The 18,058-nt window shown below is 40.4% G+C and overlaps 3 protein-coding genes across 9 annotated transcripts in view; 2 read left to right on the forward strand and 1 right to left on the reverse strand.

Moving 5' to 3' along the window:
* clstn1 (calsyntenin 1) overlaps positions 1-6,597 on the forward strand; it is a 35,777-nt gene extending 29,180 nt beyond the window's left edge. For 4 of the 5 annotated variants that reach the window (XM_046397827.1, XM_046397829.1, XM_046397828.1 and 1 more), the window contains 4 exons: positions 346-491; positions 626-761; positions 1,732-1,916; positions 3,148-6,597. In XM_046397827.1, coding sequence (XP_046253783.1) covers positions 346-491; positions 626-761; positions 1,732-1,916; positions 3,148-3,342 — 662 coding nt within the window. In that variant the 3' untranslated portion in view covers positions 3,343-6,597. Of the gene's footprint in view, positions 1-345; positions 492-625; positions 762-1,731; positions 1,917-2,421; positions 2,522-3,147 lie in introns of all 5 variants that reach the window. The other variant, XM_046397831.1, reaches the window with a different exon arrangement.
* A 182-nt stretch (positions 6,598-6,779) lies between these two features.
* Positions 6,780-9,946, reverse strand: lzic (leucine zipper and CTNNBIP1 domain containing). Of its 3 annotated transcripts, none has more exons than XM_046397832.1 (7): positions 9,808-9,946; positions 9,251-9,376; positions 8,968-9,103; positions 8,734-8,832; positions 8,495-8,590; positions 8,198-8,279; positions 6,780-8,106 (listed from the first exon to the last, which is right to left on the reverse strand). In XM_046397832.1, exons 2-7 carry the CDS (start codon positions 9,349-9,351, stop codon positions 8,048-8,050), a joined length of 573 nt encoding a protein of 190 aa, XP_046253788.1. In that variant the 5' UTR covers positions 9,352-9,376; positions 9,808-9,946; the 3' UTR covers positions 6,780-8,047. The 3 variants fall into 3 exon arrangements, with proteins under 3 accessions (XP_046253788.1, XP_046253789.1, XP_046253791.1); XM_046397833.1 differs by lacking the exon at positions 9,808-9,946 and adding an exon at positions 9,468-9,669; XM_046397835.1 differs by having other exon boundaries at positions 8,040-8,106; positions 8,475-8,590.
* Positions 9,947-9,995: 49 nt separating this feature from the next.
* Positions 9,996-17,773, forward strand: LOC124063989 (nicotinamide/nicotinic acid mononucleotide adenylyltransferase 1-like). Its single transcript, XM_046398161.1, has 9 exons — positions 9,996-10,137; positions 10,501-10,640; positions 11,217-11,400; positions 12,455-12,579; positions 13,943-14,340; positions 16,042-16,219; positions 16,508-16,686; positions 16,843-16,944; positions 17,093-17,773. The coding sequence occupies exons 2-9, from the start codon at positions 10,526-10,528 to the stop codon at positions 17,150-17,152; spliced, it is 1,341 nt and encodes a 446-aa protein (XP_046254117.1). The 5' UTR covers positions 9,996-10,137; positions 10,501-10,525; the 3' UTR covers positions 17,153-17,773.
* The last annotated feature ends 285 nt before the right edge of the window (positions 17,774-18,058 follow it).

Here is an 18,058-nt window from a genome sequence, read left to right on the forward strand (position 1 = left end):
TTCTGCTTGGAAAATTTTTAGAATAAAATGATACTTTTGCAGAAAATAACTGTCTTACAAAAGTAAATTATTTGACACCTGTGTAAAGCTTTAATCCTCACATAAAAATGTTTAATAACATGTTAAGTACGTGTACACCAGAGTAATTTGAAGTCCAAGTTACCATATCTAATATCTCTCAGGATGAAAGTCCATTGTAATACATTTCTAAATTACCCCAAAACCACACATTTTACTTACATGGTTTTTCACAGTATGCCTCCCATATGAGGAACCTTTCTGACACTTTCTTCTGATTGCTGATCAGATTTCCTTTTGACACAAGCTCCCCTCTGTGTGTTCCAGGCGTGAACACCATGGCCAACTATGAGCAGGTGCTGCATCTTATCCGTTACAAGAACTGGCACACAGAGGCTCTCTTTGACAGGAAATTCAAGCTGGTCTGCTCTGAACTCAATGGTCGCTACATTAGCAATGACTTCAAGGTCGAGGTATGACGGAGCACACGTCACATATCAGTGATACATTCACAGTGCGAGTAGTGCCCTAATTTTACTGATTCGTTCTTGTAGTGTGGAGATCTGTTGTCCACATCCACGTGTGTTTCTTACTTTATTCTCTCAAGGTGAATGTAATCCACACGGCCAATCCTGTGGAGCATGCCAACAATGCCATGGCGCAAGCCAACTTCATTAACCCTGTGCACCACGCCTCTGTAGATCTGTCTGGTCACAACCTGGTCAACGCTCACCAGGCCTCAGGTACTGACATTGGGGTTTGAAAACAATCCTGAACTTTTTTCTCTTCATCCTTTGCATCCCACAAACCAAGACTGTTCTGTCCACCTTTTTCTTCTGCTCATAGCCCATAGAAGGTACTGTGACTGAAACATATCTGTCTTCTATGGTCATCACAGTTAGACATTTTCATCATGATAAAGGAAACAAAGAGAAAGAATGAAATTCAGTTTAGCTCCACCCAACAAATTCTGGTATGACTCTGACCCTTCTAGTTCTTAGACATGTAGAGATTATTTTCATCTTGTCTTAATAAAACGTCAATCATCATGACATATATGTACACCTTCACTAATTCCAGCATTTTACTTACACATTTGAATTAATATCAAAAGTCATCATCAAACCAGTAATCTGCTTAATTGTTGTGGCTGTAGAAAAAAAAATTGCCCTCTGGTGCGGTAAGCATTGCTACAGATGGATTACAGTCTATTAACCAGAAGTAGGGCATGTATGAACCACTGGTTGTTTGCCCATCTAATTTTTTTTTTTTTAATGGCACAAGTTTAGGGATTACACTTGAGTGCTGTCTGTGACATCTGTACAGGCGGTGGTCTGAGCATAACCTTTTATTTCCTGGCCTCACTAATCCTCTAGGCTGTCAGGCTCGCTAATCCTGCCACCGCACAAGAGAGGCCCTTTGCTGCTAATATGGGGTAAAGTGGAGCAGGTTAGGGGGAGACAGGCAAAGCTATTTCAAGAAAGACACACACACCTAGAACTGCCCTAAGCATTCATTTGCAGGTTACTAAGAAGCTGTTGACATAAGCGCTGGCACACCATGAAACAAAAGACTTTGAAGTGCCCTCAAACTCAAATCGGTGTCTCAGCACGTGAAGCTGTAATGGAAAGGAAAATCACCATCACATGCAGTTTCTAGCCTCAATATCTAACCATTTTGTCATTTTGTATTTATGCATTTGCTTCCTTGCAGTGGTTCCCAGCGCCGCCACCATTGTCATTGTGGTGTGTGTGAGCTTCCTGGTGTTTATGATCATCCTGGGTGTGTTCCGCATCCGGGCTGCACACCAGCGCACCATGAGAGACCAGGAGAGTGGCAAGGAGAACGAGATGGACTGGGATGACTCGGCCCTCACCATCACTGTCAACCCCATGGAGGTAAAAACACAAAGAGGGTTTGCAGGGAGGCAAAATAAGTGGGAATTTTTCTGATGGTTAACCAATGAAAATCTGTCAAACAAAAGTTCAGCTCTCAATAAAGTGTGGTGGTGTGACAGATTAGATAGCTTTTTAACTGTTAAGGCTCTCAGGGTGATGTTGCTGCTGTGGCCAGGTTATACCTGAGCGCTGATTATCAGCTCTGTGGGGATGGAGGAGAGACTGTGTTGTAGATTATGTTAGCTTATTTATCTAATTGGAATAAAAGAATTATACAGCAGTATAATATTTTGTGCAATCGGTTGGTCTTAAGTAGCACCAATATTTTGGTCTTCCAAAAGTGTGAAAATTTCTATTGAATGAGTCAACTTGTGGGTTGTTGTGTGAGCTTGCACTTAATTTATTCTTTACATTTTCCCGGTAGTCACAATAACGCAGAGACCAACTAAGCTTTACGAGTAACTGAACACCACGCTGAAAGGCAGAGTTCTGCTTTCCTGTTTAGTTGAAAGTTTCAGGCGTGTCTCACCTCAGACGTGCTTTGTTGCGCCTGTGACCACACCCAACAGTGATGTCACAGTACACCTGCACACCACTGCAGAAAGGTGAGAGTTTACTTAAAAGGTCACTAAAATGTGACCTCAGTGTTTGATCTTTTGTTTCTTTTGTCCTTACCATCACAAACTGGTTGGGTTGGTCAGCATGAGTGTGCTGTGTGCACTTCACTGTCATCCATGAGTTCCTGCTATTGTTGTTCAAATTTAAAGTGGCCGAAGGATCTATCATGGTGGCTGGGCTATACAATATATATCATCACCACAGTATCAAAAATGATGAAATGTATGTATTATGTCTTGCTAATGTATGTACTTGTAATATTTAGAGTATTTTATGCCTTCACACAGCTGACAGTAGAGGGATAACAGGAATTAAGAAGAAGAGGGAGAGATGGGTAATGACATGCAACAAAGGTCACCAGGGATGTTGCAGTTCATGATAAGATCACATGGCTCAAAATCTTTTCTGTACTGTCACAAGTGAAGAACTTTACTACTTTGAAGACAAGAATTGCCTTCAGTTATCTACCTAAGACACATTTGAAGCAGGATGTGAAGATATGCGTGTTATTTCACATAAAGCGATCAGTTTAAAAACTGATGAATCTCTTAGCAGTTTAGTCACAGAAAGCGACTCTTCACAAACCGCCCCACCTCTCTGTCTCTTAACGCAGACGTACGAGGATCAGCACAGCAGTGAGGAGGAGGAGGAAGAGGAGGAGGAGAGCGAGGATGGAGAGGAGGAAGATGACATCACGAGCGCTGAGTCAGAGAGCAGCGAAGACGAAGAGGGCGGGGAGCCGGAGGACCAGCAGGGGGCCAGCAGACAGCAGCAGCTGGAGTGGGACGACTCCACACTCACCTACTAGAGCAACACACAAAACCCTCAACACAAGCTCTCTCTCTCTCTCACACACACACACACAAACACACACACACCCCCCACCAAATCACACTCACTCACATCCTCAAATCTACTCCTCCACACACACACACACACACACTCCCATCCCCAACAGTTTCATGTCCAAGGAGCCATGATGTAAAAAAAGCAAAAATCAAAAACAGACAAAAAAAAACAAAAGAGAAAAATTCCTTTCAGCGTATATATGGTCAAGGTTTTCCTGTTGTTATCTTAGTGGTGGTACTCAGTGTAGTGTAGTCATCACCGGATTGCTGATTTTTACTGTTTATTTTTTTATTTATTATATTTTAATTCCCAGGAAAACTTGGCCTACATTTTGTTTTGAACTGTGTGAGGAAGCCACCCCTGCACTTTGTTTTCTCTCAGACGTAAGGCTTTCAAATTGAAATATTTTTTTTCCCTAATGTATATTCTTTGCGTAATGCTTTTAGATTTGTTTGCCGCTAAACTCTCACGTATAGCTTTGACTTGAGTTTTCTTGACTTGTAGTCCACAGTGAAATGAAAATATGCTTTTAGCAAGTAGACCGCATTTTCTTTTCCTTCTTTTAGTGCATGAGGAAATTCAACAAGTCATATGTGTAGAGAAATACATTGCTTTTTAAAGATTTTGTAAATATAAAGAAACCATGTAATTAGTCTATGTGTTAGTGAAGGCCTACTCACCAGGGTCCAATATCTAAAATGACGCAGTATGTAATGTAGAATATTTGTGTCACAGAGGCTCTAGCATGTCGCTCAATTTTCTGCAAAAGCTGTTCCATCATGCTTGTACAAAAATGTCTGCTCCTTGATGAGAAACCCAGGACTGTTAAGCAGAGGTTTCCACGACAAAGTGGTGTCCATATTGTCTGTTTTTTTTTCTTTTCTTGCAAAGAGAAAAATAATTTCTGTTGCTTCTCTCATAGGCAGGACTGATCGATGGTTGCAGCTTCATACGTGCTTTGCTTTGCTTGCACAGGTGGCAACGCTCTACTCCAGGCGTCTGTGTATTTCATTCCCAATAGATCTCACTGTTGTACAGAAGGGATTTTCTTTTTTTTGTTCAGGGTTAATCATACTCAGAGAAACGCTGATGTACAAATCGACATTTCATGCCTAACGGTACGAACACCAGGCTTGCAGGTACTGAAGTGCTGTTGATCCGGAAATATGGGTACTAACATTTCTGCCAGTGTGTTTGGACAAGTAGAGCGATCTCCTCAGCGGCTTTAAAAGCCTTGCGTCTGTATCCCAGTTCTTACTGTGCTGACAGAAGTAGAAAGGGGGGAAAAAAACCCACAGACTACTGAAAAAGCCGATTTGTGGCAGACAGTTAGTGGAGCCTGGTTGAATAGCACAGTTGCTGGCATTGTTTTGGGGGGGAGAGAAATTAAATGAAAGTACTTTACGGGATTGCTTTGATGCAAATTTATTTAGTGTCGTGGCTGTTTAACCTGAAACAACAAAACATAGATGCATTTTTAAACTGGTTTCCAATTGCAAAATAAGCGCCGTCTTTATCGTATGTCATGGAATTGTCACTGAGGGTGTGACTCCATAATTAACCATAAGAAAACGCTTTAAAAATGAATCTTCTTCCTGTTTGAATCTTAAAATGAAATATTGCAGTAGACCACTAGATTTTATTGTACAATGAACTGTACTGTAGAGTTGTTTGAAGAAGTTTGTTTACATTTGGTAAACTTATTTTTCTCCTGGTAGTAGTATAAATCTTATACAGTTGATTGGGAAAATGTGTCCAACCTGTATTTCCTCTCGGATGCTGTTGTCCATCACCGTTGTATATATCTTTCACAAAACCAGACACAGATGTACCTTCACATAGTGTTTGTCTCATGTTTTTGGGTACCAAGTAAGATGCTGACGTTTCCCAAAAGCAGAAGTTAAACAGAAGGTTTCAGGATTAGAAGTGTTGCCGTTGTTTATCTCATTCTTTGCACGCAAGTCAGTTTTCCAAAACTGAATTCTAAAAACACATTCAGGAGTCCTTTTTGGAGGCAGTTTCCAGGCTACTCTTGACGGTTAGAGTCACACAATAGTGTCTCTTTGGTTCAGTTAATTTATAATTTTTTAGAGGTTTATGGTGGAAATGTGGTGAAGAGTCTCCCCTCCATTATGGCTTGGACTTGTGAAAAGGGGGCCAGGTCTGAGCCGGCTGAGATGGGAGTGCCTTTTTCCGATCATAGCGCGATTTAGCAGGTCTAACAAAAACACTCATTTGTGCTCTTTTATTTGTGGCAATTTTGTTTTTAATTTGTTTTTGTTTAATGCTAGATTTCGTCCACCGCTGAGAGTTACATTTTGTTGTTAAAATAGTCCACCGCTAGTTTTATTAAAAGTGAAGAACACTTTACATAGATGTCATGTGTCCATGTTGATGTGTAGAGGAAGTAGATCCATATTGTATCTTCTATAGATATTGTACTAAATCATTGACGGAATCCACTTTTAAAAAGATGTACAGGTCATTATGAAATTGCTTTGGCAGCATACATGGGTATACTGTTGACTCACCTGTTTGTGTATAGTGGAAAGTAATTTTGAACAGTGTCCTATTGCCTGAGTTGTTGAGAAATGATCTTGAGGGCAGCATGAAATTCACAAGAACCAGAGTTACAAGCCTGTTGACTCCGAAATTCTCATTTTCATTATGTCAAACACTCGATGTCCACGTTTTGTCTACAGTTCATAAGCACCACGGGTCACTGAGCCGTGCACACTGACTCTCAAGTCATGTCTCCACGGTGACTTCACCGTGTCCAGTTTTCTGTCTGGGTTTAATGCTTTCTGATCAGCTCCTGAGCAAAGTGTAAGTTGGTCGAATTGAATGTCACTGCCTAACAAACTGAAACGCAGCCATACTGTAGGAACACTAAAGATGTAAGGGGAGTTTACTTTGCATGAACCACGTGTTTGTGTACGTTCCATGTGGGGTTGTGAGACTGGAGTGAGAAAGGAGACGTGATACACTACTGAATCTCAGATTGTCTGTTTTACACGTCCAGATATATTTTTTCTGTTCTTTTCTTCTTTTAAAAATTAGCTCAAAATGGAAGGTGACAATGTTTTCAGAGTGGTTGAATGCTTCCTTTGTGCTTGTTGGAGCTGCTCTCACTTTTCTACCAATTGAAAGGCAAATTGTAGTGAAGTTGATACTTGCTCGTAAACAAAATAAAGGATTATGAGATGGGGTATAACTTCTGTCTACTCTTGTTTTTCTTCAGTCATCACTCATACTGTAAGCATATCACTGGTGTAGACGCTGTGTTTGTGGTACACACCCTGGCTCAAAGTTCTTCACGTCTTGAGCATTAGCGCCCTCTGGTGGTGAAAATGAAATGATCCAAAAGGCACAACACAATTTGACAGGCAAAACATGTCAAACAAATAAAACAAACACCATGGATTTATTTTTATACTTGCATTCAGAGAAACATGGTTTCAAAGCTGAATATCAGTCATGATTGATTCTGTAAACATTTTGATATTTTTGACAAAAATGCAACATTGAGCTTGATTGTTGCAAATTTATAAGTAGTTGTAGTTGATGCATCCTGTTCATCTTTGTTTTGTGTGTAACTCTCAATCATTTTGCAGAGTGAGGACACCGTGAACAACAGCACAGGCCGCTTCTGGCGTTGTGAAGTGACCTCGTGTTCCTTGGCTGTCAAACATCCGGACAGACTATTCATCTCACTGAATCGCTGTCATGAGGCGGCTCCGCAAACCATCACAAGGCCCTCCGCAATGTTTAACAGATGGCATCCAATCCATCCTGTGGGTTTCTAATCACACTGCAGACAAACTGGTCAAAGACGCATCTGATCATATTTTTTCAGTCCAGATTGCTCATTTCATCTCAGATTTGAGCTGGATAAATGCAGTTTCCAAACTGCAGTCAGATTATGAACTTATGAACTTCAGGAGGCAAATGACGAGTATGTTTTGTTTAGACGGACAGAATTAAATCTGAAGCAGAGGCCACTGTTGTGTTTCATAAATATTCAGACACATTTCCATCTATTCCTGACTTGTTGTTACCAGCTTGCATTTTTGAGTCAATCAATTATAAACGATTTGTGGTCAACATACCTGTCATTTGGATGCATATATCATATTGTCATCTTGCACTGTATGCATACACAAATGGACCTGCTAGTGTTACTGCCTTTGCAGTGTAATTTAGTTACTTCAATCTTGTTTTTCCTCCTCTATTTTCTCCAAATCCCTGCACAGTTTAGTTCACATAAAATTACATGTTGAATATTTGCAGAAGGAGGAAAGGAAATCAACATCTTTAAAAACAACCCTGTTGAATTTTCTGGTTTTAAGCCAGACGGGGGAACCCAATAAGAAATACAGCACAAATCATGACAGAATATTTCTCTTGGACTGCCTTCACATTCATGTACATGTTTTCATAGTTAACAAATAACATGCTCGTACCTATAATACAATTTTACACTGATCTGGACAAATAAAAGACATTTACAAAAGTTAAGGGCTATAAAAACAATACTTTTAAAAAGTGTTAGCACCTACAGCAACAACTAGAAATGGACTGATTATCTACAATATCAGTGATCAATTGGCACATTTTCTTTCTTGGTAGTGAAAAGACACTGTTAAAATTAACATTTTGTGTATCTACGATGCCTTGGTTTTCACACCAGAGCTAGCTAAAGCCATAATTTTGTCCTCAGAGCCTGAAAGAGAAGGCAAAACACAATAAATGTTAATGTTCATCCAATAACATGTAAGGTAAAACATTTCAGTGATATCCTGCCTTATTCTCACCTAAGTTTGCAGTCACTTTTTCAAACTGGCTGAGAGTAGCTGTAGCATTTTCAGTAAGAAAAATCTCATCCTCCGCAGTGAGCTGTCAAGCCAACCAGAAACAAAGCAGGCTGTTAATTCAGATTTGATCAGACAATGGTAACTTGTTTAAAACGTTACCGCTGTGAAGTGAGCGTCAGGCCTGCAGTAGCAACTGCTCTGTCAGCCTAGTGACTCTGTTAGAGTTCATGTGGACGCATGAGCACAAGCCTCTGAATCATCCCTGCACATCACATGCCTGCTGCGAACGTTCATCACCTTTTCTCCAAGCTTTCTCAAGGCTGTGAGGATTTCCATTTTCTGCTGCGTGTACAGATCCCGGGGCAGTTTTCCCACTATGACATCTCGGTCCATCTGCGGAGAATGTCGCAGACTCGTTGGACAATATTCAGGCCAAACCACACAAGATACTAACACTATGGAGTGACTGGATTCAATATATACTCTGCAACTGTGACAAACACAAACAATAAGATCAGTAATGTTGCGGTGCAAACCTCTGCTAATCTGGTTCTCAGCTGTCCTGGCTGCTTCTTAGCAAAAAGTCGGATCACCTCTGGGGTTTTGAATGCTTGGCTGATTGCGGCCTGGATCGCCTGATGATGACAAAAACACTGGATAAACATTTGTAACATTTCACAGATCACTGTTTATGTGGTTTATGTTACTTGTGTTTTTTTAAGTGACCCTTAATGCACAGTAGTTGCAGATTATCCACTGATTGGCCGTACCAGCTGCATGCCACTGAGTTCATCCACAAGCGTCATGTCTCCTGTCATGATTTTCTTCAGGGAGTCATTGAATTCACTCAGTTGTTCCAAGGTTTCCTTTTTTGTCTCTTCATACTCGTCCTCGTCCAGTTCCTCTCTGGAGTAAGCAAAGAAAGGACATTACAGGGACGCAGGAAAACCTTAAAAGTACTTTCTGCCATAGAGCTGATGATTATATAGCAGTAAATTTTGCTCATTCACAAGAGTATCACATGAGGACGTAATGAGTTTCTCTTTAGTGCACCTGCATTCCTCCAGATCCTGCAGCTGCTGCATCAGTCTGTCAAGTTGCTCTTCCATATTTTGCCTCAATTTTCCAGTTTCTGATTTCCCGCGAGAAGCCATCCTTCGTTAAAATCTTATTTCCAACCTGTGGAGAACGTCAAAACAAATAGTCAACAGCTATGAATCCTACAGGGCATTATCATCACAGTGTGCAAATCTCCATTCTTTATCTTTACTTGGTCATTCTTTGTTCTACTTGTTATGGATCTTCCTGTGTAAGTAAACTGGAAAACAAATCAGAGTCAAATTCCGTGTTTGTGTGCACATAACTGGCAATAAAGCCAATTCTGCTTCTGAAATAACGTCAGCAACCTAGCATGCTATTAAGACTGCATCAGCATGGCGATGTTGGAGCAAGCATGACAACAGACTGGTCAACATCTTACGCTGCAGAAAAACAAACTTTATTGATAAAATGCTAATTAATCTATTTGCTCACATGGCTCACATGTATATAACTGAAAGTTGTTTAGTTAGCTGAATAGTTAGCTGACATGCTAAAGCATAACAACTCACCAGGGACGCTCTCAGTTGTAGATCAGTCGTGCAATAAGTTAATAAGGTAATATTTGCATCCGCTCGACGAATGTACATTAAAGTAACTGAATCAGAATTCCGCGAAACATCACTACTTTAAAATACAATTGGAAAAATTTTAGTATTTGTCGAGGCGTTTGTGGATTTGGAGATTTGCGATTGTGAACGTAGCTCGCGTCTGTGGGTGCGGCTCTCGTCTTCCTGGTCGATTCTGTCCAATCAGATGTCTTCATCTTAATGCTGTCCACACAGCTCGTAAAGGAAGCAAGTGACATATTCCACAGCAGCAGACCGCCGCTGTTTCTTCTGGTAGTACAATGAAAATTAACGTTATTTTACTTTTTAGAAAATTCCTGCCTTGTTGCCTAAGCTCAGCTTTGAGGTCATGTTTTTGTTCTGTTTGTTTGAGCAGCCTGTGCGTTCATCTTGGTTGCAAGTGCCCGTCTCCTGATTACTGTTAAAGTTAACGTTAGCTAGTTTGATGAGAGCCGTAACGTGATATTAAGCTAATGTGAGTTTGTATGTCCTGTCGCATCGCCATTCAGTTTGGTATAGCGGATACAGAGCCTTCCTCGAAAGGTCAGAGAGCCAGAGGCCTTTGTGGACATGTGAGTTATGAAAACAATCAGCTAACCAGAGTCTTTGTTTTCCTCACGACATTTGCTGCCGTAGGACAAACCCAGCCGCAGCATGAGGCATGGAGGGTCGGAATATAACCACAGTGGTCCTGCTGGCCTGCGGGTCCTTCAACCCTGTCACCAACATGCACCTGAGGATGTTTGAGCTGGCCCGAGATCATCTGGAGGACACAGGTTGAATGACATGAGAGTTTAACGTTTTAAGAGATACAGCAAAATAGCGTGAGCTCAAAACCTGAGCAAAAACCCTCTTCATGAATGGAAGAAGCAGCCAGGTCCTTTATTTAACTATAAATAACAATGCAAAAATCGAAATATGCTCCAATGCATCCATTACAGTATGTCCTGCATCCACCAACTTTACTTGAGTAAAGATATATGTATATTTGACAGAATAATTAGCTGCAGTATTGCTGAAGCAAAAGCATTGGAATGCCCCCAGGCTTCAGAGTTACTGTGTATAACCATGTACAGTATATCACATTATCAGAAGATTACATACTATTGCTTAAACGTACTGTTGGGTACCTACTACTGTACCATAACTATAACTGTCAAACAAAATACAGTGGAGTAAAAAGTATTTGTCTCTGAAACATAGTTGAATAAAAGCATAAAATACCACAAAATAGAATAGAGGACCTTGAAATTGTACATAAGTACAGCACTTGTTTTTTTTTAATTCATCATGTTAATCTTTTTTATTAACTATTACTGTAAACCATTCACACCACTTCTTTATTGACTAAGGTCAGTACAGGGTGGTGAAGGGCATCATCTCTCCTGTGGGTGATGCCTACAGGAAGAAGGGATTGATTGAGGCCTGCCACCGTCTGGAGATGGCCAGACTGGCCACAGAAAACTCGGACTGGATCATAGTAGATTCCTGGGAGAGCTTCCAGTCGGAGTGGTTGGAGACAGCTAAAGTTGTTCGGCAAGTTGACATGACGCCTTATTAGTGGCAGTGCCTGTGCTTACTACTGTCAAGGATATTAATATGTTTGGTATTGAGTTGTTATTACACACACGAGGAAGTTTGGCAAAGAATCTCAGATACTACCTGCCGGAACCTTCAGTATGTTTAATCAGAGTTTTCTTGTTTGCTTCTTCTTTTCTGTTGTCTTCTAATTCATCTTCCTCAGTGACTGTACCTCAGGCCAAACATTCATCAGATGTTTTCACATAACCACAGCTGGCAGTAATGTCTGTTAAGTGATTTACAAAAAGACCATCTAGCAGTTTAAGGTGAAGCTGTGATCCTGAAGTGCAAGTGATGGATCGTGACGTCAATTTGGTACAAATTATATAGTCCTAGTTATGTGACATTATTGCACCTACTGCAATAAATGATGACGCTGTCTTGTAGAAAAATCATTTTAATAGCAGAATTTGCATTTTTCCTGTCACTCGATAATTTCTGAATTGTGTCTGTATTTGATGTAAGAATTTCTAAAAAATGAAAAAGGCTTTTCTCAAATTCATATGTCACTAAAACAAATGCCTTAGAATAATTGGACACTTTCAAACTAATAGACTGAAAGTATTGCTGACAAAGACACGCAGCTTTTATGTTTGCGTGGAGAAAACCTGTTGAACCTGCAGCAGAGTCATTACATATGGAATTTTAGTTAAAAACAAAGGTTACCAAATAATAATTGTATCATTTGAAATTTTAGTGATAGTTTAGTTATTTGATGTTATTCAGAAAAACTAATCAAACTCTCGACTCACGTGACAAGCTACAGAAAACTCCCTGGAAGTTGGAAACAAATGAAAATGATAAGCCAAACATTGAATTTTGACTAAAAATATGCTTTGTAGAAACAGAAAATTATTTATTACAAAGCATAATTGCATAAAAAAGTTAAAGGAAAGGAATTGAATAGTGACTGATATTTCCTAAATGGGGAAACTGTGAAGTATTTTTTTTATATATATATATGTATATATCTTTTAACGATATATTAATTTTGTCTGTACCCTCTCAGGCATCACTATGATGAACTGCTTGCTGCAGAGCAGAACAACGACGATGTGGACACAGTCAAGTATGCAAAAAAGAGACGTATAAAGGAGAATTATTTTGAGGGCTCGTCTCATCACAAAAGGAGAGGTGCGTCATGTATGAACATGTGTGTTTGTGAAGCATTGTTCTAACAGTCAACTCCACCCTTTTCTGTCTGATTTCAGACTTCCTGTTCTTACTGTGATTTACTGTATTCAGCCTAACTCATTAGAGGAGACAGTGAATCTGCAGTGTGGTGTGATTGGGTGCCACCCATCACACCACCTACGGTAAATACACCTGTCTTTATTGTAGGTGGCACCCAGCAGATCCTAACAGAGAGCAGTGACCTCCATCATGACCCAAATGAAACATTGAGATTAGACAGGAGACATCCGTAATATCTCCTTTTAAATGATTCTTTTGTAAGAAAGTTTTTATACACAGTTGTTGTGCCCCTCCAGTCAGAAATGTGTTTTTATGCCTCCACGCCAGCGATATCAGTAGCTTATCCGTCCGTCGTTCAGTCCCATTCTCCTGAACACGATATCTCTGGAACACCGTGGGGGAAATTTCTTAACAAACGTTCTTTTGCTCTTAAAGATTAACTTTAGCGGTCACCGTGACCTCACAAAACACATTTTTAGCCATAACTCGAAGAATTTCTGCACTACTTGTGTGTAAGTTCAAAGGTCAACTTCACTGTGACGTCATCATGTCTTCTGTACATCATCCGGCGCCGTGCAGATTGTGACCGTCTTGGGTGTCCACCTTAAAGCTAAGTAAGCAGTCAAGCTAGCTTCTTTTCGGCAACATCCATTTTTAAAGCATTGTAGTCCACCGCAAGCTCCGTGGTTTTGATGATATCCAGCTTCAGGTGATTTTGTTTGCGTTGCCAGTCGCTGGTCTGTATTTGAGTTTTCTCCATACTGAGTGAAAAACATATTTAAAGGGGGGATCTACTAACATGACTTGTGACATCACAGATAGTTTGGACACAAATCCTGCTCCAGCAAGCACAAGTGTGACGTGAAAACCTCAAGCTTCCAGTGCGCGAGCTTAGACTTGGAGAATGAACTTTACAGTGAAGCAGGAGACATCTTGTGTCCAGCAGTTAAACTTAAAGTCCCATTCTAAGGAATTTCATTGTGGTAATAAAACTTTTTTTTCTGCAGAAACTGTGTTGGAAACACTAGAGAACTTGTATGTAATTACATATCATACCTTAATACGTGTATGACAGCGATCTTTAATATGTTTCTTGTAGTTTTACATTTCTGTTGTTGCAGTTTTTATCCTGCTCTCCTTTAAACTTCATCTTTTAATCTCTTGTCTGTCTGTTTCTTTTCAGATGTATTTGTATTTTGCTTTCATTGTTTGCTTTTCTTTTCTCTTTAAAAGACTTTGTAACTTTGTTAAGACGTACAAATAAGATTTATTATGATAAACTGTGTTCTGTCTTCATGCTCAGATGGCCCTCAGCTAATGTTGCTGTGCGGGGCTGATGTCCTGGAGTCCTTTGAGATCCCCAATATGTGGAAGCAGGAAGATATCGCTGAGATTGTGGGTCACCACGGGTTGGTGTGCATCACCCGCAACGGCAGCGACCCTCACAAGTTCATCCACCAATCAGATCTGCTATGGAAGTATCGCAAAAACATCCATGTGGTCCACGAATGGGTGACCAATGACATCTCAGCCACCCAAGTGCGCCGGGAGCTGCGTCGAGGTCGGAGCGTCAAGTACCTGCTGCCAGACGTTGTGGTTCATTATATACACGAGCACGAGCTCTACAGTGCTGAGAGCGAGCAGAAAAATGCAGATGTGGTTCTAGCACCCCTTCAGAGATACACGGCTGCCTCATCAAGCTGAGGACGTCTGCTGCTGCATCTGCAAAAACATCAGCTGTCTACACCACAGGCTGTGAATTTCAAACAGATTAGACACAATTCACACAGTTTATTACAACTTCCACCAGTGCCTAATATACAGAATGGTTTTTAAAATGATGTGTGTGTGTGTGTGTTGAATTAGATGAAGCTGTGTAGAGCTTTCTGTGTGAACAGTTTCACTTAGCCGTAGTTTAGCTTGTGTGTGTGTGGAAATGTACAATGGACAGAAACAAAACAACTCAGGGCAGTTCAACCGGCTAGGAGAGCATCTAAATGTCACTGCTAAATGAAAGGTGTGTGGTTGTTGAACTAGGGATTCACAATTTTGTGTGAAATAGTAAGCACATAGATGTTTGGTATTACAGGAACAACTTAGTCTTTTTACATGCATTAGCACCATTTTTCCTCACCTGCTCTAGAAGAAATATGTGACATTTTGTTTCTACCTAGGGTTTCCCATTGCACTCCCTCAAAGCAGGCTATAAACATGTTTACTTAGTGCTGGAAATTTGAAAATGAAAGGTGATTTGTACTGACTGGGAATTCAATAAACAACCTTCTTTGTTTTCCACCATGGGAGCTTTTCATTGCTGTTACGATGCTACTGTGTCACAGATAAGAAAACTCCTCTAACGTGCTAAGGACGTGCCAAAGTGACACCTTTCTTGTTTGATTAAAATGCTCATTTTAGCAAAACTAAAGACTCATTGTGAAAACGAGTGGAAATGAAAGTATAACTGATTAAATTACATTAGACCAGAGCCGGTGCCTAACGAATCTACTTTTAATGTTGGAATGGTATTCGATTACATCAAAAAGCACAATATGTCATTCAAACTTAAAGGCTCAGTGCAGGGTAAGTGGGTTAGACTGTGTCTCATCACATTACAAAGTCACGCTTGTGTCATTTAACAGTTGATTAATGCCTGCGTCAGGTGTCTTGGATGAAAAACAACCCCGGCGAGGTTTTCCCGTATTTCATTTCACAGCTGTTCACCCACTGTCTACTTGGAGTCACGAGGAGAAAAGAAGCGCCGAAATGTTTGGACAGGCTCCATGTTTTTTTTATTTTCTTTCAAACTACAGTTGCGTCAATTCCCTTCACTCTGCATACCAACATAATCACCAACATTAGTGTTATTACCCTCCTTCTACAGAAAAGGTGTGTCATTTCAGTATAAATCTTCGTCATAGAAATGGCAGGTGTTTGCTTTGAGGTTTAATCCACAACTGGATTGGCACACCTGAAAAGAGCAACTTGTCTCAAACAGATTTTGTCAACCTCGACAAAAATACGTATACATATGTCTTTGGGAGATCATGTTTATTTTTTTATGCATAGTTTTATTGCAGAATGGTTTTGAGTGAATCTGTTCACTGCTTTCCAAAATGTGATGGCATGAAGGAAGAAAATACCAAAAATGTCAAACAAGAAGGATCACAATTAACCTCAGATGAACATATTTTCCCTTTTGTTTACATGCATATGTGTGCAATTAACGCGTGACACCAAAAGAGGAATTATGAAAGGTTCATTAGTCTGTGAACTGCGAGACCAGTCCGACCCGTCTGGCTTCCCCACTGCAGAATGCGACTGATCAGAGCACCTCCCTCATCCTCACATCATCCTCAGGTGACAGCGAATGGGGTGAGAGCACACCTACATTTTTACATCCAGGTTTCTCACAAAACAGCAGCCTCTTTTCTGGACTCCCTACAGTCTGAGGGCTGCATTGTATTCACGCAGACACATTTCAGAAGGAGGTCAAAAGAGATCACCAAAATGCCACCCAGCCTTTGCGGTACGTGGGAAATGGTTAGCTGTGTCAATTTTGAGGGCTACATGATTGCACTGGGTAAGTTTTAAAAGCATATTGTGACCTAACAATGCTCTCACGTATTAAATCTATTGTGGTGTCTGCTTTTCCGTTGCGCTGACTTTAAAATTCTTGCAGATGTAACTTTGTACATCATATATTAGAGCAATACGTGGGTGAAATACATTTCCACATGGTGGGGGCTGTGGTATTTGTGGTATGCACTACGCTGTGTGAGGGAGAGGATGTGTTTGTAGCCTGTGGGTGGGTTTGTCTGCCAAAGTTGTACTCTGCACATTCAGGAAAAACACTTTTCTACATTTCCAGATATCAGCCCTTACTTACGAAAGATCGCTATGAAACTGAAGCTGAGGAAGGTGATTGAGCCGCACGGGGACCAGCTAATCATCAAAACACTCAGCACCTTCCGAAACTACAGCGTCTCCTTCAGAGTGGGTCAGGAGTTTGAGGAGTTTACCCGAGGACTGGACAGCAGGCATGTCAAGGTGATGATGGATGTCTGAAAAGAAATAGAAATATGTGTTCGAAGTGATAGTAAGTGTAATGATTGCATAAGTGCTGTAGATCATGAGATGCATTTTACCTGTTATTTGGGATGCTAAAACTGTTTTTTTTTCTGTTCTTCTCTGCCATGTGTGCAGTCACTGGTGACATGGGAAGGGAATAAACTGGTGTGTGAGCAAATCGGAGAGAAGAAGAACCGGGGTTGGGCTCACTGGACTGAAGAGGACAAGCTACATCTGGTAAGGACATGAATATGGACAATTTAATCAGACTTATGTTGTAGAGAACTAAAGTAATTCACTATCATTCATTTGTGTTATTTCACTTTTTAGAGACATTTTATTGAACATCACATCAAATAAATATTTGTCTCTTATCGCTGCTCAGGAGCTGTACTGTGAAGGAGAAGTCTGCAAGCAGGTTTTTAAGAAGAAAGTGAACGATTGAAGAGGAATCAAAGCTGGATTTCCGGAGACATTTATTTGTGATTAATGAAATCATGTGTTAAATGGACCATTCTCGACCCTGAGCAACTGAAACCACACTTAGTGTTTGTGGTATGTTCTCTGTAATGTGACTTCAAATGTCTTTCCTGTCAGGGTTTGGAACAACTGGAACCACTAGATGGCATCAGTGCATTATTTTGTGAGAAGTGGGTCCACACTGGTCTGTAGCTTGGTGGTGCTTGGCCTCTGTATATAGAATCCTGTCAGTCCTTGGCTCCTTTCAGCTGGCTGAAAAGAAAAATTGTCTGTGCAGGTTCTGTTTTGTTTTATTTATTTTTTTTTGTTTTCAATTTTTATTTGACCTTTATTTATCCAGACAAACCTTTAAGAACACCTTCTTATTCACAGTGGTGGCCTGGCTTTTTCAGATCTCCTACCATCTGAAAGGACAAATTTGAGATGCTACATTTTCTTTGCAGTGTGCTGTCATTTGGTTGAGCTGTCTGTGAAAAATAAAATCCCTAATTCCTGTACATACGTTTATATCAGATGTACAACAGAAAGTGAGGATACTTTGGAATGCAGTTTTCTTTTTGTACAATAAAATGAGTTTTGACAGAAATCTGAACTTGAATATTTGTTTTCCATCACTCCCTTTTATCATTCTATCATTTAGTAGAATAAACGTATTCTTCTGATTGGCCGCTTGGCCTGGGTGATCATTCATCCCACATTTGATGATGATGAGGCAGGAACTGTGACACAGTTTACACAATGTATTGGGGCTCACCGTCCCTCTATGGTGCCTTGACTGGCACTAACCTCCCAGCACTACTGAAGAGACTAATGAAACCACTTTGTAGTGACCTTTGTGCCCTGCTATGGTCACTTCATACACACCAAATTT

This window comes from Scatophagus argus, chromosome 8 (assembly GCF_020382885.2).
Source record: "Scatophagus argus isolate fScaArg1 chromosome 8, fScaArg1.pri, whole genome shotgun sequence".
Classification (NCBI taxonomy): Eukaryota; Metazoa; Chordata; class Actinopteri; family Scatophagidae; genus Scatophagus; species Scatophagus argus.

Excerpts from the sequence above, each read along its gene's own strand:
- lzic (XM_046397832.1), bottom strand. The coding sequence starts at position 9,351 with ATGGCTTCTCGCGGGAAATCAGAAACTGGAAAATTGAGGCAAAATATG. Across the intron at positions 9,104-9,250 it reads CAGGATCTGGAGGAATGCAG|AGAGGAACTGGACGAGGACG; the intron begins GTGCACTAAAGA and ends TGCTTACTCCAG. Across the intron at positions 8,591-8,733 it reads TGAGAACCAGATTAGCAGAG|ATGGACCGAGATGTCATAGT; the intron begins GTTTGCACCGCA and ends CATTCTCCGCAG.
- LOC124063989 (XM_046398161.1), top strand. The coding sequence starts at position 10,526 with ATGGAGGGTCGGAATATAACCACAGTGGTCCTGCTGGCCTGCGGGTCC. Across the intron at positions 16,220-16,507 it reads GGGCTACATGATTGCACTGG|ATATCAGCCCTTACTTACGA; the intron begins GTAAGTTTTAAA and ends CTACATTTCCAG. Across the intron at positions 16,945-17,092 it reads AAGAGGACAAGCTACATCTG|GAGCTGTACTGTGAAGGAGA; the intron begins GTAAGGACATGA and ends ATCGCTGCTCAG.